General features: G+C 57.7%; 1 protein-coding gene across 5 annotated transcripts in view; it reads right to left on the bottom strand.

The window, feature by feature from the left end:
- Positions 1 to 249: 249 nt before the first annotated feature.
- The window catches only part of SFXN5 (sideroflexin 5), a 113,054-nt gene continuing 88,310 nt past the window's right edge, over positions 250 to 24,993 (bottom strand). For 3 of the 5 annotated variants that reach the window (XM_035001308.1, XM_035001307.1, XM_035001309.1), the window contains 3 exons: positions 24,862 to 24,947; positions 18,954 to 19,071; positions 250 to 3,358 (listed from right to left, as the gene is read on the bottom strand). In XM_035001308.1, the coding sequence (XP_034857199.1) occupies positions 3,281 to 3,358; positions 18,954 to 19,071; positions 24,862 to 24,947 (282 nt within the window). In that variant the 3' untranslated portion in view covers positions 250 to 3,280. Of the gene's footprint in view, positions 3,359 to 18,953; positions 19,072 to 20,026; positions 20,105 to 24,861; positions 24,948 to 24,993 lie in introns of all 5 variants that reach the window. The other 2 variants (XM_035001306.1, XM_035001305.1) reach the window with 1 other exon arrangement.

Here is a 24,993-nt window from a genome sequence, read left to right as displayed (position 1 = left end):
GGGGGGGGGGGGCCTTCCGCAGAGTTCAGCCCACCCCTCTGTCCCGCTTCCTGCCCTCACATGCTCTTCCATCATTTCCTCTCCCTTTCCCTCTGGGCCTCCTGGTGGGCCTGACTCCTCCCGGATCCCCGGGTCTGGCCCTTCCTCGGGGGCCTTCCCACAAAACCCTCAGACAGCCCTGGCTTGTCCTCACTATACTTCCGTACCCCTCTCGCTCCCACCCACAATCCAAAAAGCCGAGCCCCGAGGCTTTAAATCCATCATTTATTGCCCACAGCTCATTAGTATTACATAAATCAGAGACTGAAGGTTAAAAAGACACTGCAAAGTCTCCTTGGTGTGGCTAAGGCACGTGGGCGGGTGCCTCACTCACACCCAGCCCGGGGCTGGAAGACCACCTTGCCTCTGGTCTTTCTTCTCTCAGGAACCCCCACCCTGCTCCCAGGCCGGGGGCTCAGGACCGAAAACAAGCCAGCTCACAATCAGGAAGTAGAGAGGGGCCGTCAGGCACCTCCCCAGCCGCCGTCTACACGTCTTGGGCTTCTGGCCCCCGCACCATCGGATTGTTCTCTGGAGATGGGAGAAGGCTGTCCCCGAGCCTGAGGGAATGTCTGAAGTGACCAGGAGAAGGCGGGCCAGTACACCAGGCCTAGAGAACTGGGGTGGCAGGGGTGCCCTGTGTTCTGACACAGCTGGGACAGCTACCCCCTAACTGTGGGGCCCGGCTCAGCCTCCTCCCCGGGCATGAGCCAGTCTGTCCGCCACGCCTCCCTTCCTCTGGCCTCGGCTGAGTGGGGCATGGATGTTGGCCGAAAGTTTTCCCTCGTGGTGTTTTCCACAGCCAAGCCAGGGCTTATCTAGCAGCATGGCCCACTGGACCCCCACCATCACCCTGAGCTATACAGATCCTTTGCCAATCCCCTCCCCAAAGAGGAGTCCCCTTAGCTCACCTGGAATTGCATTTGGGAGCATGACCAGAAATCATCCAGGAGACAAAGTCAGTCGGTTATGAGATGCCAAGGCCGCAGGGCCAGGGCTGGGGTGGGGCTGGGCCAGGGCAGCCAGCACAGAGACAGAGTCGGAGAGACCCCATCTCTTCCAGGCCTCCCGAGGGGGTGGGAGTGGGGCTGGGGCTGTGCAGTTTTGGTCTCAAGGTAAAGTGCACAAGAACAAGACCCATGGAGAGGTGGGGCAGGGTGAGCTAGAAGAGAGCTTTTCAAAAGGGGTCCCAGATGTGCCCAGCCTGTCATTGGCACACTCATATTATGGCAGGATTAGCTCAAAAATACTTGACCCTCTCACACTGTGGCAACCTTTCCCTCCACTGTTTTGTTCTCCCCACTTGCTCTGCTTTCACCCTTTCCTGACTGGTCGGGGGCGGGGGGTGCCGCTCCTGAGGACACTGGGCGGGGGGCCCTCAGGGCAGCATCCTGCAGGAATAGCAGGGCCTGGCTGGCAAGTGGGGGCAGCAGGGGCTTCTGAGGGGGCGCCTGGTGTCAATGCCTGTGGAAGACCCACGTTACCGCAAGCACCCCTGCACTGAGGATGGTGAGAGCCACCCGTGGCCGCACCCCTGCTGCCCTGCACCAGCCTTCTCCTGCACCTGTGTCGCCGCCAGCCACATCTCTCCCCAGGTGGAGTCACCAGGGCAGGGGAGGCCCTGAGGCTGCAATGTTGAGGGCTCCATTCCAGTTGGGGCCGGGTGAGGGGTCCAATGAGGCCCACGCTTCCTGTTTGTTTGCCCCGCTCCCCCCCACCCCTGCAGAGCCCCTGCCACCTCTCCTCTTCCCGGCCCACACGTGGGAGGAGACAGGAGCCACCAGCACGTGGCCCCGGAGGCCAGAGCACAGTGAGAGGTGGCACGCGGGCGTGGGGCCACACATAGGCACAGCCACCCACGCGCTCTCCTCCTTCAGAACTGCCAAGTGTCTGGCAGAGGCCAAGTGTCCCCAGGATGTGGGCTCACACAGAAAGGCAAGGTCCAGGTTCTGAGGCCAATTGTTGGCCGTTCCCAGAGGGGCCTGCCCCTTTCCCAGTCCAGTGTCCACACTGGGGGATGTGCCTGGGATGGCCAGCATCTGAGCAGGACAGGCGAAGACGAGGTCCTGCTGGAAGAGCCGGTGGGAACCCCTTGCTCCAGTCCTCTGGTTCCGGACAGGGAGTAAAGGCTCAGAGAGGGGAGTGGACTTCTCCAAGGTCACACACCCCCTTTGTACCACAGCCAGGGCCTGCAGTTCCTGGCTCCAGGCTGACTCTCAGAGTCAGGTGCCTGGAAACCTGGCCTCCGCCCTCAGGCAGAAGACCCTCCCACTCAGGAAGCGGTGGGATGGGGCAGACAGCCCCAGGGGGGCTGGAGAGGCCCCCCAGATGGCAGTCAGCCGGTCTCCAGCTCTAGCCCCACCCTCAGCCCAGCTTCCAGCCTGGTGACTACAAGGAGGATCTCCCTGTAGAGGTCGAAGTGCAGGCCCACAATTCCAGCCAAACATCATTCCTTCTTGGGGCTTCTTGCCTGGAGCTGGGGTCATTTCAGGGGTCTCGAATGGATCAGCAGGGTTCCATGAAGGGTGACCTCAGCCCCAGGCACTGGGCTTCATGCAGAGGGATCGGTTCTGCAGGTTGTGCGTGGATGAGGGCCAGCCACGCTCAGAGCCAACTGCCCACAAAATCTTTCAGAGGCCGCCAGTGCTCCTGACTCCCTGGGCCCCGTCCTGAGGACCTCGGTCATAGCTGCTGGTTCATCCTGTGAGGTGTAGACTGCCTCCCCGCCCCCGCCCAGCTCAGCCCACCCCGGGGAGCCACTGGGCCTGGCCACCAGAATATCTTGAATCTATCAGGCCCGCTGCCAAACCCACCAGCCCCCAGGCCCACTCCCACGGCCGCCGCCGGCAGCTGCTGCATCTGGGCAGCGGCAACCAAGGCTCAGACTTGATTCTGATAAAAAAGAAAAAGAAAAAAGAAAACCAAAGTATAAAAGGATCCTAATTCTACCCCGTGGGCACTCTACAAATTTTCAGCTTCACACATAATTGTGCTGAGTAGAGTTCTGACAACCCCACGTAAGGCCCAGAAATGCACTTGATTATTTTTTATAGGAAATGTGTCAGAATTCCTCTCCCGTATGTTAACATGTGAATAGATTAGTCTCCCTACCTCTGCGGGGGGGCTCAGGACTGGTGGGGTTAGCTTGCCCCTCCCTGCAGGTGCAACCCCAGAGACTCCGTCCCCTCCCCCAAGTGCCCGGCCTGGATCGTGCTCCAGCCCCAGGCCGGCTGGCCACCACTCACAGCCCCTTGTTGTACACAACTGTCCGACTACTCGTGGCCCGGGCAATCTCAGGCTCTAACTGGGATGTCTCAATCTGCGGAGAGAGCAAGAACAGAGAAGACAGGTTGGGGGGGGCAGGAGGGAAGGGGTGAGCGTGGAAGCTGGGAGTAGCCTTAGGAGCACCCTGGTGCCCACAGTTCTCCCTCTCCGCCACCTATGGACACATCCTTCTTTACCGCCCTCCTGCCAAGGGGCTCACAGTATCCCTTCCTGTCTAGGTCTTGTCTCTTCCTCTGGCGGCATGTCTGTGTGGGTGAGCATCCTACACTCTGACCTCCGAGTTATGTCTTCCTCATCTCCAAGGGCCTTGTCCGCTGCACCGCACCACAGCCTGGGCCTGGTCACCACCCAAGGCTGCCTCACCCACACTCCTGAAATCCCAACTCCACCCTCTTGGACTCCACAGTCCCCTAGCCTTCCAGTACCCCCCTCACTCTCCCTATCCGTTTTTAGACCACGAAGACTTCAGGCCCCAGACTCCTAACAGCTCAGTCTTCACTCCCTCCCCCTCTAACCTGGACACCAGGGGCCATCACTCCAGCTAATCCCTAGCCCAAAAGTCCTTCCAGCCCCAAATGGCAGAAGCCCAGCTTTGGAGGAACTCCAACAGGCCTCCACCTTCTCTCCACTTGAACTTTGTCCACCTATTGGAGACCACTCAACATTCACAGTCCCTGACTTGGGCTGGACGCCCACAGTGACCAGCAAACTTCTCCTTGCCGACCACTTCACCCCATCGGCTCCTTCTCCCATTCTCCACAGACAGCCACCTTAAACCATCTCCACCCTTCTCAGCCACCCCCACCCTCAGCTCCCCACTCATCCTGAGCACAAGAGCCTTCTTTCTACTTCAGAGAAAAAGCCAAAGACAACAGAAGGAACCTCTCAGCGTTCCACCATCAAACCCATAACTACCTGTCCACATTGCTCCACGCCTGCCCTCCTGCCACCCCTCCCCTCAGAAGGCAGCACCTCCTGGGGTCCACCTCCCCCCACACCCACTCTGGGAGTCCACTCCCAGACTGTCCTCCCCGTCTCCCACCTTTGCAGCTCACTGACTCTTGACCATCAGCATTTCAACACTGACAAGAACCTCCCATCTGATAAGACGTCCCGTTAACCCCATGTCACACTCCAGCTACCGCCTGGTCTCTCCTCAGCAACCACATTTCTTTAAGGCACTGTCTCAACTGGCCTTTTCCACCTCCTCACCTCCCACTGACTTTTCAACCCACAGCAAATCTGGCTTCTCTTCCCACCATACTCCACAAAACTCCTTCTCTCCAAGTTCACTGCCACCCCCACGCTTTGTGACATCCACTGGACACTTGTCAAGGTCGCTGGGGCTCGGCCTGGCTGGGCCCTCTTCCCTGCACAACCCCCCGGGGGTGAGTCAACCCTCCCGGTGACTCCCAGATCTGAGGGGGCTCCCGCCATGTTTCTGCCTTGAGTCCTGGGCCCTCAGGGACTGCCTACTAGACCTTCTCATGGATATCTCACAGGCACTTGAACTCAACCCTAAAATCTAAATCACAACTGAATTCACCATCTCCCCCTGCCCCACCCCAGCTCCCCACACCACCACCCAGTGGTGCCCTGGGCCTGCCTTGCCTCCTCTTTGCTTCCTTCCCCTCAAGTCCCAGCCACCCCAGTCTGCCCCCACCTCAGACAGCGTGAGCCTTCCCAACCGCAAGTTGGGCCACCCCTCTGTTCCTTATAAAATGGCTCAATGACCCTGCTGCCTTCAGGGACCCAGTCTAGACTCCCGGGTTGTCTGGCCCCTGCCTAGCTCTACCCTGCCCCTTGGACCAGAGACAGCACACATACCTACTTATTTCAGGGCCTCAGATCCACTGGGCTTTCCCCAGCCTGACTCTGCCTGAGCCGGCCCCTCTGTCACCACCTCTCCTCCTCCCCTTCCCCACTCTCCCTGTTCTTCCTGGGGTCTTATCTTCCAGGAGGTCCAGGAGGCAGCTTTAGACATCTTCCCTCCTCCAGCCTGGGTGTGACCACTTCCCCAGGCCCCCACAGCTCCTGGCACTTCTTAATCCCAGTTGTATCACTTGTTGCTGAGGTTGACTGTCCACTCGTCTCCCCCCTCTCCACTTTAGACGGCAAGCTCCATGAGGCAGCAAACGTGATGTGCGATCGATAGTGTTCATCCCTGCATCCTCAAGGCCTAGGGCCAATACACAGGAGGTATTCAGTAAGTGTTGAATGAATGAATGGGAAGAAGGGAGGCAGAAGGCACTGGGAGGAGAGGGTTCCCCTGGAGGCTCTACGGCAGCCCAGGTGTTGGTTTGCAGCTCCAGGGACTAAGCCAGTAGGGATGCCTGAGCCCCGCCACCGGACGGAGCCGGAAAGGGAGGTGCTACCTCAGTGAGGGGGGCCCGGGCCTGATCTCCACCCTACGTAGAGTCAAGGAAGTGCGGGGCCTTTGTGGCTTAGTTCAGCTGAAACTGCTCCCAGGTACGTGCTCTATGTCAAGGCATGGCAGCCCTGAAGAGTAGGCAGAAGGTGCCATAGACCAGCCCTGCCTTCAAAGAACTCAGGCCCGGGGCCGGGCACGTCAGAGGTCAGGCAAGAGGGAGCGCAGTGCGGACCGGAGCTGTGGGCGTGGTGGAGTTCCAGGGCAAGGGGGGCCCTTCCCCTGTAGTCCACGGTTCCCTGATACCCAGGCTCTGGCCACTGGAGAGGGCCAAAGAGACAAGAGCTAGGCTCAGGGCCCAGGCCTCTTCCCCACGCCCTCTCCTCCAGCCACCTCTTCCCTCCCCACCCCTGCCGGCCTCCGAGCCCCCTCCGCCCCACCAGTCCCCCTCGTCCCCACGCTGCCGCTGACACAATGCACAGCGCCCACGCTTAAAAATCTAAATGCTTTTGAAAATGTTTAACCTAGTTAGACAAATTAGCAAAAATTTGTGCAAAACAATTTAGGTATTTAAAATATTCAATGTTTTTAAAAAACTGGAAAACTGTTCTTAGCTTTCAGCTGCAAAAACCAACAAAATATAACATCCCAGCAATCTTACCATGAGGTGTAACATAACCCTTCGGGAAAGCTGTTAAACAGCTACTGAGGCATCCTGGGAAATAGCACTTCATTTATTCAAATGCACATATGTCAGGCTTTTGCACCATATGTCATTCCAAGCTATTTACAGTAATAATTAAATCTTAATCAACGTTTAACCTCTGTAAAATGTTTGAAGAATCCTAATCACCCTTCAGACTGCACTAATGAAGGAGAAATATATAAACATAAAAGGAAAATGATGCACAGATATCACACTGGAAAGAACAGTAATTGCAAAATTGTATTTCTTTTAAATATAATCAGTAAATGATGTAAAGTAAGCCAAGGAGTATTTTAAGTTAAGACATCTTGGATGTCAGAGGTGTGAGCAGCTAATTTTGTTCTGCTACCCATAACAGATGTAGCATATTTTATTTTAGTGCCATTATTAGCAACTTCCCATCCCGGCTTTCACCGAAGCACTGAGGCCCGCATTAAAATCGGAGAAGCTGCTCACCACCACGGTGGAGGACCACGGGCCAGGGCCATGGCCCACTTGACCCACTCGACCCGCTCCCTGGAGAGTGCTGGCCCGGGTGCAGACTGAGGTCTCATCCTCCCAGCAGGGCGCTGTCACAGACCCAGCCCCACCCCGCAGGCTCCCCACAGTGCTGAGGGCAGCAGGTAGGAGGGAGGCAGGGGGGAGATTCGGGCAGAGGAAAGGCTCTGGGGAGGGGAAGGTGGCTGCGGTACTCAGGAGCAGAGGCTTGGGGCCAGAGTGGCATTCAAGGCTTTTTCTCTCGTTTCAATTTAATCAGCCCTCAAGTCAGATGTTTATGGCTGCCAACGCCATCCACCAGGGCTGGGCACACAGAGATGGACAGGGGATCTCCTCCATGCCCTTGAGAAACTCAGAGTCTAGGGGAGGAGTCACATATGAAAGCACATGGATCCCAGAGAGACGAGGTGCCATGGAAACTGGGGAGGGGGTGGGGGTTACCATGTATTGATGAAGGAACAGGGAAGAAAGACTTCTCCGAGGAGGTAGGCCAGGAAGAAAATGGAGGATTTTGATTCGAGAGGGCAGGAAAAGCTGGGTGGATGAAGGGAGAAGCATCGGCTGGCCAGCATTGTTTGGCGCATGTGGGGAACGTGGCAGGAAATGGAGGTGGGGTTAGGACAGGCAGGCCCCTGTAGGCCACACGAATGTGTCAGTGGAGGCATGGGGAGCCATGGGAGGATTCTGAGCAGGGGCGGGCCATGATCCAGACTCTGTTTTAGAAATGTTTCTCCGGTGGCAGTGGATGTGGAGGATGGACTGGAGGGTAAGTGCGGGGGCAGCTGTGGGAATGAGAGGTGCCAGGTCCTGCCCTATAATGCTGCCAGGGGGGCTGTGGGGACGGTGGCACTGGGATCCTCTCTAGAGAGAAATCCATAGGAGTTGATGACCAATCCCATGTGGGGGTGAGAGGGAGGTGTCGAGGATGACTGTGCGTTGGATGACTCCTAATTCTAGCTCAGGAGCTGGGGTGGCTGGTGACGCTGTTCTGAGGCAGGGAATGCGGGAGGGGGACAGCTCAGGCTGGGCCATGTTGAGACCCCTGGGTGCAGAGGGCTGGGAGGCAGACAGGGCGTGGGTTCTGGAGCTCTGGGCAGGGGTCTGGGTGGGAAAGGGAGCCCGGGATGTGTAAGCACAGCCGGAGCCCCCGGAGTGGGGGAGCTTGCCCAGGAGAGCAGATGGAAGGGGAGGGCGCCAGGCCTGGAGAACAGGCACATTTGAGGGGCGGGTGAAGGGAACAAACCCATGAGGGTGGCCTTGAGGGACCAGCCCAGGAAGCAGGAGCAGTGACAGAGGGTGCCACAGCATCAGGCAACATGGATAGCAGGCAGACAGTTTTCTGAGTGCTCCCAATGAGGGCTGAAAGGCTTCGGCCTTCGCTACGGGATTTGGTGACCTCCGGAGTCCAGATTTCCTACCCCCAACTCAGCGCCGGCCCTAGGCACAGACCCTGGCCTCCAGCCTGGGCCAACAGCTGGCTGTGCATTTAGACCCCTCTGGCCTTGGCTGGGGCTTGGGCAATGGCAGCTCTCGTGGGCGTCGGGACCATTGGGGGAGGACCCCGGGCCGCTTGAAGATCACCCCTCTGAGGTGTGGGGTGCTGGGTCTCCCCCACAGAAATCACATCCGGGCTCTGCTGATAAATGCATGTGATTCAGCTACTGGGTGAAGGCACCAGAGCACCCTGCTGCTTCCTCAACCAGGGCCGGAGACAGATGGCTGTCTGCTGGCCCAGGGCGCCCCTGCTGCTGGGGGGCTGACGGGTGAGCAGCAGAAGCTGGCTTTATGTGCCATGGAGGCCGCAGAACACACGGCGTGGTGGTCCCAGAGGCTCATGGGTGGCTTGTGGAGTGAGGGAGGTGCCAAGGCCCGGTAAGGGGAGTGGGTGCAGCGAGCGGGGATGGGGGGCACCAGCAGCAGCCCAGTAAAGGCTAGAGGCCCCCGGGTAGTGGGCCGGGGGCAGGGGCTTGGTTCTGACCGCAGACAAGCTCTGAGGGGCCTCCTCCAGGGAGAGGGTGATGAGGAGAGAGGGGGCTGGGCAAGGAGTGGCCACAGGTGCAAGGGGTGACCCGGCCCCGGGCAGGCAGCGGTGGGCAGGTGGGAATCCATAGGTCCCTCCACTCACCTGGCAGACATCTCCCCAGGCACCTGACAGTCGGTCAGCAGGGGATGGGGAGCCAGAGCCCCAGAGGGTGGGGGCTACTGGGCCCAGTGAGGAAGCTGTGGGCCTGCTGGGGACATGTGTCCCCCCCACCACCATGAGAAAAGCAGTGTCGCCCAGCTAACATTTCCTGCCCCCCCACATCCGAGCCCCAACCCTGTCCTCCACACTCAGCCAGACACTGCTGCCCCTCACACCAGACGGCCCCCAACTTTTGGTTGCTTCTAAAGTCAGTGGCAGAAAACACGAAGCACCATGCCCAGTAACCACAGCCTCCCCTGAGCACCCCAAGGCCCAGCTGGCCCCAGAGTCCCCTAGAGTGGCCTGACGGGGCCTTCCTTGGTGGTGCGGGAAGGGTTAACCCCGGGCTAGCCGCCTCCATCTGCCGGCTCATTAGGGTGGGGGGCCAGAGTCAGGAATGCCTGTGGGGCCACCTCTGCCCCCCAGCCTGGGAGCACACACACCTGCAGCCAGTGGCCAGTGGATAGTTTACATATTTGAACCTGGAGCTAAGGTGCCGAGACATAAACAGGAAACTGGATCCCTGGCCTGTGCCCCATTCTCAGGGGCTTTTACCTACTACAAAGAACTTCCTCCTCCTCGCCTTTCTTCTGGTGGCTTTTCTGCCTCCTTTTCAAAGGCATAGGGCAGGGGGGCGGGCTGTTCAGTGTGACCCTGTGACATGGCTCAAAGCGGCCTCCTGCTCCTGGCCAGGTTCTGCGCTTCTGAGCATCTGCAGGTGGTGGTGACATTGACATGGGGTCCAAGGCCCAGGCCGGCACCTGACAGACCCTGTGGGCCTGAGGCCCCTCTCAGGCCTGGAACCTGCTGGGCAGCACTCCCCACCCTCTCTCTCTGGGGCTGAGCCGGCCTCAGGTCCTGTTCAGACACATAAGTCCAGGCCCCATCTTTGGTGAAGCCGTCCCAAGTGTCCTGGAGGGCAGGAGTGTTAGGACAGGGCTGGGGAGCAGCTGAGGCCTGAGCCCGGTCCCCCTGGGTCAGGCTTCTGATGCCGGCTCTGGGCTCCCACTGCCTTCCCAATGAATGTCAGATTCCTTGGCTGGACCCCTAAGGCCTTCTGGGACCTTCTCCAGGTTCCTCACCTACTGGCTGCTCTCCATTTCCAGTACTTTGTATGTTTAGCCTTTGAGGCCTGAGTCCAGCGATAGCCTAATCTCTAAGGCTGCCTCCTCCAGGAAGTCCCCCCTGACCTTCTCAGACCAAATCCACTGCTGCCGCCTCTGGTGCCCCGGCACTGATTTCCATCTCCTTCACATCCCAAGTCCCAGGCAATTCGTTCACTAACCGTCTGTGAATACAGCAGTCCCCCACCTCACCCCAGTTCAAGCCAATAGGTCCTTGATAAAAGTCTAATCAAATTGAACCGAAGCTCCCCAAGTGCAGGAATCCCATCTTACACTCTTCCATCTCCCCTGCGCAGTGTGCATCCAGGGAAGGCTCAGACCCCCTCCCCATTTGGAGCTTTGCACTGCTCCTGGGTGCCCCCTGGTGGACCAATCTCAGAATCATTCTCTGTCCTCCCATCTTTTGGGCTTCGAGGCCTCAGTTTCCCTGTATGTGTGGTGGGAAGATTTTCTACTTTTGGGGACTGAGATGAGGATAATATCAAGAAACTGGTGAGCGAGCCCTGTGGAAGCTTGGAAAACCCCTGTGATGCTGCATAAGGAAGGCCGACTCCCGCGGCTACCTTCGGGCCCAGGTCCGGTCTTGCTCACCCGCATCCCCTCATGGTTCACAAGGCTGAACCTTGCTTGTGGGCCAGGCGTGTCCTATGCTGCTTTGCACACATTGATGCTTTTAATCCTCTCAGCAGGAGCTTTGTAAAACCAAGCCTCCGCCCTCCCTGTCCTGAATTCAGCGAGGCTTTCAAGAAGGTCCTGGAAAGAACCAGGAGGGATAGGCTGAGAGGTGGCCCCGCTGAGGCCTGTCACAAGGGTATGTGTGTGCATGTTCGTGTGTGGGCCTGTGTGCACGCGCAGGTTTGGGCCGGGGGTGTGGGGAACAGGCAACATGACAGGTGGCGTTGGCGTTCCTGGGCTCTGAGTGGCTCTGCCATTCCCATCCATCCCTCCTGGGGGGTCCTGTGGGCAAACTCCAAGAAAGCAGCGGGCGGGGAGGCGGCAGATTTCTGACGGCAAAAATAGCCCGCTTTGGAGTTCAGTAGAGACTGATTAAACCAGTAAATGAGAAAAACCCCAAACAAACATCTCCAAGCAAAGTGGGAGATGGATTTGAGATTAGAGGGGAAGAGGCCCCTGATCTGGGAGAAGGTGAACATCTGTGGACTCAGGACGGACACAATGCCCTCTAGACTTTGCCTCTGGCCTCACATCAGGACTGGAAGAGCAGGAGAAACAGGAACCAACAAATACAACCAACATGCTCTGGACTAGGTGTTGATAAGAGTGCTAATTCTCAGCCTTAGGGACACCTATGCACTGAGGGAGGGAGAAAGGACTATTGACCCGAGGAGGTAGATGGGATATAGGAAACACACGTCCCCAGAGTCTACATGTGCGAGGTGAGACAGATCCTAGCGGGGCTCATCAGAGAGGACTTCCTGGAGGAGGAGTCATTTCTAGAACAGCTTGAATGTAGAACTGAGCCCATTCCCAACTCTTCCCCATTCTTGGTTGGGAGTTCAAATGCCTTCTCAGAAAGAGAGCCTCTCACAGCTTCCAGCCAAGCTGGTTCATCAAAGCTACCATTTTCCTCAGAGCTGGTGATGGGGAGTGAGATGGAAGAGGTTCTGGTGCCCACTGGGGTTACCCATATTCTTTTCCCATATAGGGAGGACATGCCTCTTTGTTTCTTAACTCTTAAAGCTGGAAGGGGGACCAAGGATAGGTAGGGGGTTAGGGACTGAGAAGGGGGTGGCTGAACTTGACCTTCAGGTACCTCATCTACAGCATGGATGTGGCCTCTAAGAGCCACCCTCTGGGGCCAGGGTGAAATGTGGCTTTGGGTAGGTGTGAGGACGTGATGAGGGCCTTGGTCTTCTTCCGATCATGCCTTCTAGTGCCCTGGACCCTGTAAGGCTGAGGTGAGGAGATGCTAGGCTGGGGTGCGGGGTGGGGTTGGCAGGGTTGACATGGGAGGCTCTGAGCAGGAAGCCCTGGGGGCCTCTGATGATGTCTTTTCTTCCAGTCAAGGTATTTGGCAGAAGCTGGAGGGGCAGAGAGAGGGTGAGGGAGGGGGTCCCCTGCTGAGTTGTCAGGGAAGGCCAACAAACCAACAACTGCAGGGCAGACCAACAGAGCCAACAGGCCCGACAGGAGACAGCCCTAGCTCCCAGTGAACCTGACTCCTTGCCTCCCACTTGGCACCTGCAAAGCCCGTGCAGGGAGGAGGGCCACACACACTTAGACAGCCCCTAGCCCTGCAGGAGCAGCCCAGAACTCCCTCTCCTCCACCTGCAGCCAGCCAGAGCACAGAGCCCCTCTTTCCTATGCCCCCATTCCAGTTCCTATTGCTGCTGGGAGGCCAGAAGAGCTGAGGGAGGGTCCAGGGGCTACCAGGCATGTCCCCAGGATGGTGAGGCTCTGCCCATTAACGGTTTGGCAGCATTCTCAAGTCATGCCAGACCCCGGGAGGTGGCTCTCAGAGGGCATACCCATGCTGCAGACAAGACACGTGAAGGTCAGCATCTGACTTAAGATCACACAGCCTGCTGTCAGCCCTTCCAACTCTAGAACTCGGCCCTGGCTTGTGGTTTCACTTCTAGAATCCTAACGGGCAGAGCCAGGAAGAAACATAGTTCTACCACCCTAAGGCGGGGGAAACTGAGGTCGCTGAGGTTAAGACCCAGGTCATATGGATAGCTGAGGCTGAGGGACGCCAGCCAGAAGGGAGGAGGGTGGGCCTGGGGGATGAGGGGTGACCCCAGCCCCAATCCCACCTACGGGCAGGGCAGAGCCCTCAATGGCCCCCTCTCTCTCTCCCCTTTTCCACGCCTCCCTCATCCACAGAAAAGCCCTACCTTCTCCTGTGGACACATTTCAACCTCACCAAATCAGCTAATTATTGACAGTTGGTGAAGAGGAGATTTCACTTTTTCCTCCTGTTAAACTGCTCCTAATTAGTTCCCTGTTACCACGGCTGGCTCGCCCGCCTGCCCGCCCGCCCGCCGCCGCCCGTTCACGCAGTAATCCCGCTGCACAGTGCCTCATTAACCTTTCGCTCCTCTCCTGCCGCCTGCCAACAAGATGAAGACAAAAACAGATTGTCAAACAATGGCTCCGGCTTGTATGTGCAGCCCTGTTCCCCAGCCCCTGAGCTCCCGGGGGGATAGTGGGGAAAAGAGAGGGGGAGCCCGAGAGGAATCGAGGAAGGGAGAAAGAGGCACAAAGACAGACAGAAGCAGGCAGGGACACGGGGAGAGGACTTGGCCAAGGTACTGCTTCTTGCTCCAAGGAGACATGAGGTTCATTAAACGGGATTGGAAGCGCTCCCAGGTGGGGAACGCTGCTGTCAGAGTTGGAGGGACATTCGCCATCCCCTAGTCCAGCCTCCCGTGGCAGCCAAGCCTGTGAGCATGAAGACTGGACCCTGGACATCTCCCTCTAGGGACATGGAGCTCAGTGTGTGTGTGTGTGTGTGTGTGTGTGTGTGTGTGTGTGTATACATGTGTATCTGGGGGAGGACAGAGATGACCACATTTGCTGGAACCCAGGGCCCCAATCTCCAGAGAGGGCATGTCCAGAAAGGCCACTACAAATCAGGCCCCACATGCCACGGAGGCCTCCACAATCCATGACTCACCCCTGGGCAAACCCCAGCACAGCCCTCCACTTTATTTTCATGTTACTACACCAGCACCTGACATTTCTTGTTCACTGGGTTTCTGTCCATCCCCTCAGCATGGAGGCTCTCTGAGACCAGGGGCTATGACATGGCCCTCCCAGGTACAAGAAGGGGAAAGCAACCCAGCATCTCTGGAGTGGGCAACAGAATCTAGGTGTGGATGAGTGACTGAGCCAGCCTTGGCCAATGCCCCAAAGCCTTAACCTGCAGGTCACAGGGTCTGCTAGGGCTTACCCAATGTTCCCTGCATGGTGACGGGCCTGGGGTCTGGAAGAAGGCCAGCCCATACGCCCCTGTTCTCACACCCAACATCCTAAGGAGCTTCCCTGCCCCACCTGCTGGCCCACTAGACAATATCTCCCCCGCCCCCAGCTCTGGGTTATAGATTAAAGGCACAGACACTTACTCCAGAAGGTCCCTGTGAACAATGATCTCCCTGAAGGGTAGGAGGGCTGGCTGAAGGTGCTGGAATGTTCCTATGGATACATTAGCAGGGAGCCATCTGGGGCTCAGACCCAGGCCTTCTCATTTTATAGTGAGGTGGAGGTGGGCTGGGGAGAGGTATAAAATCCCTCTATGAGTATAGAGCTGACTCCATCATTACCAACTTTGGACCTTGAGCAAAACACGCCTCATTTGTTTCCTCATTTGTAAATAGGGAATAATATTGGTGCCTATTTCATAGGATGGTCATGTTCTGGACCCCCATTTCCCTTCCCCTAACCAAGTGGGCTGCTCTACTTACTGGACCAGGGCCAGGCCTTTCTGTCCTGAGCTATGTGCATCCCTTCCTGTGCATTCCTCTCCATACCGCCCCTCTCCAGGCTCCCATCCCCATTTCATGGAACACCCAGGGAGTGAAAATTTCTTTGCTGTTTTCTAGTGGTTTCCCATCCATGAGCTTACTTCTCTGAACACAGAGAAACTTGACTACCATACACCTCCTAGACTGCTTTGCCTACTACACCCACCCCCGGCTGCTAATCTCAACTCCTGGTCCCCCTCACAGTAGCTCACTCTGTAGAGAGCCCCCCCTCCTTGAAAGGCCCTTGTCCTCAGGGTCCATGAAGGCACTCCATCAGCGCCCTCCCCCTGCCCCTGTCTGCTCCTGTCTTTTCCTGATGCCTTTCCTTCCTCCCACAATGACCTCATCCCTTCCTTGGCTTCAGTTCCCCCCAGGCACCAAAGGTTCCACATCTCCAGCCAAAACCTCTCCCCTGAGTCTGAGATGCAGACATCTAATGGTTTAGGTAACATCCCTTAAGACTCACTGATACCTTGGACGTGAAGGGCTTGGGGAGGACTTAATACAAGGCACGCAGAGTCACCAGCACGCTGGCCGGCCCAGGAGACGCTTAGCAAGTGGTCGCTAGTATTATTATCTGCTATTTTCATTTTAAAACTAGCACCATTTTAATAGGCAGAAATACGAATTTGAAAAGAGCAAACAAAACTCTCTCCCAGGGATTGAAGGGAGGATTGAAGTTCTTTCCTCATCCTCTGGGGTTAGTGGGTTGGAAACTCCACACCGATCACTGCAGGCCAGCCATTCTAGAAACAAGTTCCTAAACTCTATCTCCAAGTACCCTAATTAATTAATTAGTGTTCCAGCTATTACTCCTGTTGACAACCTTGGTGGCTCTTGGCAAGGATGGGTCAGCCCAAGCAAGTCCAGACGTATTGTGGCAAATCCCACTGGCTTCTGGGATGTACGACACGATCCCCATAAGGCAGAAGCAGTACCTCGTTAGAGAGAATTAATTGGGAGGATGAACGGGGGAATGAGGTCCTCTCAGCCAACTGGCTGATGGCCCTGGTGCCATAGGTCACAGATAGGCCTCAAAACAGCCCATATGGCCCAGGCGGCCTGCATCCTGGTGGAGCTGATGCAGGTGAGGAGGGAGCACTGAAGGCCACGTCCTTACCCTCCTTTCTCAGAGAACACACTTCTCATGCAATGATGACATTCTTCCCAGCCTAGAAAAAAGCCTTGGGTTTCAATGAGAGGGACTTTGGTTAGACACTCGGAAGAACTAATTTCCGTGCCTATTTGAGGCAGGCATGAGGGAAGAGAGGAGCCTGGACCTTGACAGGGAGCCTCGGTGAGACCAGGCCTGCTCACGGAGACCACCTCCTGCAGCTACAGCCAGAGGCTCGGGTGGGTGGACTGTGGTCAGCTCTCCACTGTTCGCCCCAGAGCGACACCTGCTGAAGGCCCACAGCACTCCAAGACCCTTCCCCCCCACCCCCCACAGGAGCCCCCACCCTCCTCCTCCCTCCACTAGCCCAGGGTGGGCAAAGCGGTTGAGGGAGGAGAGAAAATCCTGTAGAACAAACAGATGTAGCATTTCCCGGGAGCTCTGGCCTGGGAGTGGGCCTCTGGGGTTTCCTCTCATATCGGCATCTGGCTTCTGTGACTTCGGGCTGGTGCCTGGGCTGCTCTGGGCCTCCGTTTCCCCAGCAGAGCCTGGAGGATGGTAAACTGGATGACCCTGAGCAATCCTTCCAACACATGAGTCCCCGATTCTGTACCGTGAGGCTTCTCCGCCCTGGGTCCCTCCCCATGCAGACAGGTAGAGCTTCTGAACACGGTGGTGCCCCCAGGCGCCAGGCGCCTCTGACCCTTGCCTAGAGCTGCACGCTTAGCCTGACTGTACGGAGAGATGCCGCCGTTTGGGGAGTGCTGGGCGCAGCCCTTCTAAGACGGGGATGCCAAGACCACCAGGAAGTGCCCTCCCTCCCATCTTCACAACTTCCAGGCAATCTGGAGCCCTTGGCTCCATTCAGAGTCCCCAGACATCAGGTAGCAGCTCTTCAGCTTTCGTGGGGGGAGAGGTACCCCTGGCTTCCCGGGAAGGCTGGGCGCTGTGGGCAGGAGGGATCTCCCAGCACATATCACACACCAGGTTCCCCACCCTAGTGTGCCTTGGCCCCCCAAGACAGCAGCCCCTCCCGACCCCCGTTTTCTGCTAAATCTCGGGCTCCATGGAGGGAAGTGACTCCAGTCCCCACCTTCCCAGGATCTCGGGGCCTGGAGGCTGGCTCACCACCTCCTACTTAGGACCCTGCGTCTTCAGTCCCCACAGTCCAGGCCCCTCATTTTCACATTTCCGACTTCCCTCCAGGAACCTGCCCCCCATCAAACCTTGCTATCCCCACTCAGCTTACTCACCCATCTTCATCCCCACCCAGCTAAGATTCTGGGACCCACCACTCCTCCCGATGGCTTACTCCCCGAATGCCCCATCCAGCCGGACGAAACCTGCTGGGTGAACCCTATGACTCTTGCAGCCTCCAGAACCTCTAGAGAGCCAGGCCCTGGCCACACCCTGTGTCCTCCCTCAGCCACCCCCTCCGCAGACCCCCTTCCACTGCCCACCAGGCTCCTCTGACTTCCTTGGTCAGCTGTCTCTCCCATTCTCCCCTCTGAATGGCTCCACGGTCCTCAAACCTCTCACCTCCCCCTCCTGCACCCTCCTCCTTCTTCTCTGCTTGGTCATAAGCTCACAGAAGCCATCGGAACAGCTTCCTTAACCTCCCCACCCCCAAACACCATCCCCAACTGCATCTGCCTCCCTGCTGCTGAACTGGGGAAGCAGGCTCTCTGCAGCCAAGGCAAATCCCTAGAATCCCGGGTCTGTGCTCTGCCTCGCCCCCATTTCCCGGACTTTGCTCTCCCCGTCTTCCTCCTCCCCATGTCCTCTCCTTCTCCCCTGGTGCCTTCCCTTTTGCATTTTCACAAGCTCCAGTCTCTCTCATTTAAAAAAGGCAAAAATAAGCAAATAAAAGCCTCTCTTGATTCCACCTCTCATTCCAGAAGGTCTATTTCTCTGTTTTCTCTTGGGGCACCAAGCCTCTGGCCAGAGTGGTCAGTCCTGCCTCCCCATTTCCTCACCCCTCAGCTGGGTCCACCCCTGGGGAGAGGGTTTGCCTTCATTGCCGGGGACCCCAAAGGACACTCTTCAACTTCGTGGAGTTCAGCCTATCAGGAGCGTCTGCCCTGTGCATGGCCCCCCTCCTCCTGGCCCCACTTCGCTCTGTCCTCTCCACCCTGGCCTCTGGTCCACGGACACCACCCCGCCCCAGGGCCTCTTTTCTCCACACGCTCCCTGGCTTCCATGACCGTTTTTGGCCTTACTTCCATCCCTCTAGCCCAGGCCTCTCTCCTGGATTCCAGCCCCAGAGCCGACTTCCCACAGGACGGCCCCATGTGCACATTCCACAGGCTCCTTGGACCCTGCGTGTCCATCCAACTCGACACGCCATCCACCCTCAAACCACCCCTCCTCGCGTCTCCATCTTGCTCAGTAGTGCCTACATCTGCCTGGTTGCTCAAAAGCAGCGAGCTGGGTGCACAGCCTGCCGGCTCCCTCCCCCACCTGCAGTTCCTCATAATCCTAACTCTCCCTTAAAGGACCCACTTCTCGATGCCCACTGCCAGAAGCCTGGTCCAAGCTGCCACCATCTCTTGCTGGACACCCGCCACCACCTCCTGATGGCTCCTTCTCCTCCAGAGCTCCAGACAGGCTCACAGTCAGGAATCTGCAGTCCTCCATTGCCTAGCCCTTCCGAGGACACCTACCCTCTCTTCCTTGCCCTCCCAGTCCCCAGCTCCACCTGCCCTGGCCTACCTCACTCTGCTCATTCTCTGCTTGTGATGCGGATTTTCCTTGGCTCTATGCTGTGTGATTCCTCTCCTGAGAACCTTTACCCCAGGTGACCCCAGCCCGACATGTCCCCTCTGGCCAAGTCCAGCTCATCCTCCAGGGCCCATGAAATGCCACTTCCCTCTAGGCTGGGTCTGGGGCCCTCTACTGTCTCCTCCTACATCTAGCTGGACTCATCCCCTCCTTGTCCTTGCCCTTCCTTTGCTAGTCCCTGTTTAATTGTCATGTTCACTGCTCGGCCCTCAGCTCGGGAGAGGTCAGAGCCTGGACCTGTCTCATTCATGGTTCTAACCCCAATGCCTAGCTCCGGGCTAAGGAGTTGGCCCTGAATAAGTGTTTGTTAATAAACGGCCAAACCGCACCCCTCCCTGCCCTGCCCCCCACACGGACCCTCCCCACACTGACCTCTGACATCTGCGGGAAGAGGCTGATGGCCAGTGGCAGGGCCAGGCCGAAGGCTGCCAGGCACACAAGGCTTTGCACGGGGAGGAGGAGCCGGGGGCGTGCCTGCAAGAGAGCCGTCCTGTAGGAGGGAGAGAGGAGGGAGCTCCATGAGACCAGAAGACAGGCTGAGCTGGCTGCCAGCCACCAAGCAGGGTCCCACCCAGAGTCCCAGGACCCAGGCAGCGTGGTCCTGGGCCACTGCCAGCCCACAGCGAAATAGTTGTGGTGGCATTCTGTCTTTGGGGCCTTCCCCAGTTGGCGCCCTTTCCCCCAGGCCCTGCCCTGAAGGACAGTGCTGCTTGAATCCTCAATCACACATCACAAGTGAGTACTTGGGGGGCACCCATCCCACCCCGTGTCCAGCCTTGTACAAAGAAGGCCACATGTGGGGGAGACACAAAAGGTGGCTTTCGGCCCCCGCCCCTGGGGAGACACACAGCAGAGAAGGATGGTCCTCAAAGGCAGCACATAAGAAAATACTGAACAAACCAGAGTAGAAGCCAGGTCCAGGGGAGGGGACAAACGGCACCCACATGCACGCACGCACACAACATACACGCAGCCGAGTATGGGAACAGAACACACCCCAATAACCACCTGGTCTGCTTTAATCCAAGAGCCACAGGGAAGGGCAGGGACTTGCCCCAGGCCCAGCCACGTCTGCAGGAGGCAGGCCGGACTGCCGCCCGCAAGTGCTACCCCCCAGCTCCTGTCTTCAGAACCCTGTGCCAGTGTCGACACCCACCCCCCCGACAGGATTCCTGGGTGGGAGAAGTACACGGAGAGCCTCCCTCCAGGCCCTGGGCCCCTCAGCTCCATGATAAAGCAGCTCTCCAGACAAAGTGGGGCCGTGCCCACTGGCAAAGATACCTTCACTGTGTTGCCCAGCAGGGCTTTACGTTTTGTATACTCCAGGAGAGCCCCGTGGCAGAGACCCCCAAGCATTCTACCTGGGGAGGCCTGGGGTGGCTGTGCTAGCAGGACAGGCGACTGGACGATTTGCCAGAGGATGTTGGGTGGACACCAAATCTGACCTCTGTAACTGTGTCGGCCCCCTCCTGACTGGGACTGGCTCCTGGGATGAAGCGGAGATCATCAGGCTCTGGCCCCTCCTGCTGGAACAGGGCTGGCTGCGGCCACCGGCAGGTGAGAGGCCCTCTTGGGGGCAGGGCCTGAGTGTGGGCGGCAGGCAAACCCCACCCCACCGTTACCTCCCGCGGCAAGAATCCCAACAGCACCTGGCCCTGCGCAGACAGCAAAATTGGGAGCCACGGTTCTCCAATTTTGGCATCTAGGCATCTGCTTCCCAAGGCAGACCCCCAAGGGCCCCTTACCCCAGTGAGATCCCCATTCGGTTGGTACTATGACTGGGACTCTGCATTTCAAACAAGCCTCCATGAGCCTAAAACAGGTGATCCCCAGACCACACTTCTGAGAAACCCTGGCCCAGGAGGTTCCTGCTAGGGTACCAATAAAGCTCCAATTACTTATAAATTCTATGCTAATAAAAGGCCTGGACACAGTAAGCGCTCAGTAATTGTGGGTTATTGTTGCTGTTTTTGCTCTTGTTAGTGCAAGAAGGAGCGAGGATCCCAGTGACGCTGTCCTCTAGCCCTTCCCAGTGGCCCAGACCCCAAGACCTGGCCAGCTGTTGAATTAAGCCTGGAGAGGGCAGTGTCACAGGATTAAGAGCAGCAGGGCAAAGGTGCCTAGATCAAGTTCGAACCCATCTGACCTTCGCCTCAGCCTAGTCCAGTGCCCCCATCCTCTTTCCCAACTCCAGGTGAGCCTCACCCCCCCCCCCCCCCCCCACTGACTCAGCCCCAGGGCCTCCTGGCTTCCCTGGGAGTCACAGATGGTTGAAATGGGCTCTGAGACCTTTTCACCTGAGATCAACTTCTCAGGCAGGACAAGGAGGTGGGGTACCCAGGCTCACTCTCCAGACCTTCATAGGAGCCCCCCTGCCCTGAAGAGGCTGTGGAGGGCAGGGCTACCCTCCTAGTCGGTTGTGGCAGTGACTGGGCCCTCAGTCCCTGGTGGGGAATCAGAGCAGGGGGAATGGGATAGGAGGGTGTGAAGTCCCGGGCACTACAGACTGGAGGGTCACCCAGGGCAAAGAGGGGGACAGGGAGAAAGAGTGAAGCTCCCTCCCTGGCAGGGGAGGGGCGGGCCACAGGCTCCATCCTCAGTCGCTCCTGGGAGGGACCCCAGACAGCCTCCTTCCCCATGGGGCTGTGACCCTGGCCCCTCTCTCGGGTGGCTGGCCAAAATCTGCACTGGAAAAGAGGTCCAGGAAGCCCCAGGCCTGTGCCCCTGACTCAGGCAGCAGGCAGCCCCGAGACTTCAGCCAAACAGGAACCCCTGAAGTCCCAGCCCTGAGCAGGGAGAGTGAACACAGCAGGACGGGGGAGGGGAGGAGGAGAGGGAAATGGCAGGGAGGGATCGGAAAGGCAGCTGGGGGAGTTGAAATATGCAGATGGAGAGATGTGTGTGTGCGCGCTCGAATGCCTGGAGAAAGGAAAGACCCGGAGCCCAGGGAATGAGGGAGGCTGGGGAGCGGCCTCAGGAACCATGGGGGAGGATGTGGCCCGAAGCCCTGCCCCGCTGAGACCCCACGGGCTGGAAGGCGCTGGAAGGCGACCTCCAGGGCGAGGGATGCAGGGCTGGGGCGGGGAGAGAGCCGCCGCACCTGGCTCTGAGTTGGAGGCATTATGGAGAGGATGAATCTCCCAGGCCCGGGACCAACACCAGCTTCCTCCTCAGGAGGGTAAAGCTGGACTGGGAGCCCTCAGCCCCAGGGAAGGTGCAGTGTGTGTGCTGGAGGGCGGGTAAACCCTCGGTGCTCCCCCAGGGCTCTGGGCTGGGGGTGGAGGCTCCTCTGCTTCTGACTTGAGACTCTTCCCGTTTCGGTCTCGGAGACGGGACACCTGGACATGCTAGGCTCCCTCCCACCTCTCCTCTGCTAGCAGGGACCCCAGGGACCGTGTCTCCCAGTGCACCCCCATGAGGAGGAGCTGAGGCCAGAGGCAGAGCCAGGCGCGCTGCACCCCACAACAGCTTGTCTCCCCACAGCCGCGCATTCCCTCCGCACTTGGAGCAATCTTAGTTTGCACTCCATTAATTTGCAAGTAGGCTGCTTTGTAAGTGTTCTTTTGTCTTTTCCCCCTGGCTGTCCTGACTCCCTCACCCAACTGGGCTCCCAGAGGGGAGGAGCGGCCGCCCCCATCAGCCATCTCGGCAGAGGCCCTGCCACCAGCGCCCCCGCGGGGAAGGCTGAAGGGTGCTCGGTGGGGCCCTAGCAAGGGAGAGACTCCTCCCGGAGGGCGCGAAACGCAAAGGCCTGCCGAACGAGCCGGTGAGGAGGGCCATGGCCCTGTTCCCCAGGGGGGAAACTGAGGCCGAGGGAGTCTCCTCGACTAGCCTGGCCTAAAAGTGCTGGAGTGGGAACCCCAGGTTCATGTTCCGACCCAGAGTCTCAGCGGGCCCTGCTACACGGCCCTGCCCCTCCTGTCACCCAGGCGCGCGTTCCTGGACAGACGTGAGGTTGGTAAGTCTTCGAGGGTGCAGACTGGGTCTCGATAGTGCTCAGGGATCCTGAGCTGGGCTCCTTCTCTTCCTCAGAGACCCTCTCACGCACGTCAGACAAGGACTGACCGAATACCGGGTGGCCAGAACCAAATGGCCCACCTGTCTCCGCCTACCTGAGGGCCTTCTTCAGACTCTGAGCTGAGCCAGACACATGGCAGCTGGGACTCTGGGCAGATCCCAGGCCGGGAGGTTCAGAACTAGAACAATCCCACACAGCTTCCCCAAGCTATTTAAGTCCCCAAACTAACCATCACTCCACGCCACTTTCAGCAAACCCAACTCCGATGCCAACTGGAAAGGCATCACAGCAAACTCCAGGCCCAGGATTCAGTGGCCTTGAAGACAGAAGCCCTACCTTCCTCATTTGCCTGGTGGTCTCCTCTTGTGTACTTGCAGTCACTGGTGTTTGGGGAAAGCCTCAGTTCACGAGGCCGCTATGGACACAAGGGCCGGGACCACCAAAACAATTTCTCTTCCAGGATCTCCCACATGAGATTGGTTTTCCTGAATCCTGATACTCAGCACGCCACACCGCTGCTCAGGTCCCTCCCACAACCCCCGCTCTCTGTGGTGAGGAAGGGACCATCTCCTTGGCTGGACTCAGGGCCCCTCATCCGCTGGCCCCAGTGAGCACACTTTGCTTCTGTCTGGCTAGACTCCTCAATTCCCCACACGATGGACCCACACCCTGCCCAGACAGCCAGCCTTCCACATAAATCCTCCTCTGCTCTCAGAGTCAGCGGCAGCCCTTCTCCAGTCTAGTGCTCCCTCCCCTCAAGGTCACCTTGGGCCTGTTTACATACTGCCCAGTCCCACCTGCAGCTGACTCATGTATGGGTCATGCCCATCTCTCTTATCAAAATACAGGCTTCCTGAAACCAGGACCCCAAGTCTGCTCCTGTCTTGTCTCCATGCAGGGCAAGACCCAAAGACATGCTGATTACGTGATGTGATCTGAAGACCTGAGGCAGCCCGCGTGGTAGGAAGAGCCCACCCAGCTTTGCAGCTCCTGGCTCACTCCTGGCTCTGTTATTTCCTACTGGCTTTACTATAGGTAGAAGATATAACCTCTTTTTGCCTTGTTTTCCTCATCTGTGAAAGGGGAATATTATACTTAACCTCACCATGCTGTTGTGATGGTTAAATGAGATCATTCATTCATCCAACAAACACTAAGCATCTACTATGAGCCAGGAATTGTGCTAGATGCTATGCAAGGCAATAGATAAAAAGAAGGTACTTGCCTCCATGGAGATGGCATTCTAGTGGACCAGACGGATAACAGACAACTAGATAAAGAGTCTCTGATGTTGCTAAGTGCTACGAATACAAATAAGGCAATGGAGGGAAGAGGGAGTCATGGGGTTATCTCCATGGGGTGGTCAGGGAGGGACTCTCTGAAGAGCTGGCATTTGGGCAGAGACCTGGCTGAGAGAGGACTGGCAGGTAGTAAGTGCTTAATAAATGTTAGCTGTTATTATAATTCGTACTGTGGGAATAAGAAAGTCCCACTTCCGAGCCTCAGGTAGAGTGCCCCTGACCTTGTCCTTATGCCTTGAGGTGCCCCCTCCCAGGCTGGGCCGCCAGGAGAGAGGGAGTGCTCACCACCTGCCCAAACCTACGTGAAGGTCAGCTCTGGTTCCTCCCTTTGGCCCCTCACCTGCCCTTCTAGCAGCATGTCTTCTTCATGATTCAACCTCACACTCACTAATTAATAGGATCATTCTATCATCGTTCTTACTATCGTGTTCCCTTCTATCTTTACAGTCATGACAAATATGCGTTCTCAGAACATGCTTCGGAGGAACGCAGGGAGGTTAGTACTGCTTGTGTGTTATAAATGAGAAACTGAGGCTCAGTGAGGTAGTGGGTTGCCTCGTGGCTGGATGCCTGAATAGGGTGGCCCTGGCTCCCAATCTAGTCTTCCTACTATAATCCTCATACTTTCTCTTCACAACAGGCCTTGCGCTATGCGCTAGTAGAGAACACGCGTGCACACACACCCCCCTCCACGCACACCCGGCACTCTCAGCCCCTCCGGGCAGGGCCAGCACTGTGCATCTGGGTATCCTTCCTAGCACCTTACGCGGGATCCTGCATAATACAAGTCAGGGATTACTTACAGCACCATTCCAGTAACAGTGCCTGGAGTGTCTGAACAAACCGGGGTAGGGCAGGCTCCCAGCTGCTCCCCTATTGCCTGCCCTGGGCCGGCTGGTCCCCCTTCCCTCCCACCCTCCTCCCCAGCGGTGGCCCCTCTCTCCCAGCTGCCCCAACTCACTTCTCCAGCATGGACATGACGATAGGGGGGAGCACCAGGATGGGCATGGGGAGGACCACCCGCGTCAGCGCCGTCTCGAGCAGGGCCTGAGGGGCAAGCAGAGGCTGTGATGAGCAGAGCTCCCAGGGTGGG

Source organism: Mirounga leonina, unplaced genomic scaffold (genome assembly GCF_011800145.1).
Source record: "Mirounga leonina isolate KUSES-001 unplaced genomic scaffold, KU_Mleo_1.0 Mir_125, whole genome shotgun sequence".
Taxonomy (NCBI): Eukaryota; Metazoa; Chordata; class Mammalia; order Carnivora; family Phocidae; genus Mirounga; species Mirounga leonina.
This window is presented reverse-complemented; position numbering and strand designations above follow the sequence as displayed.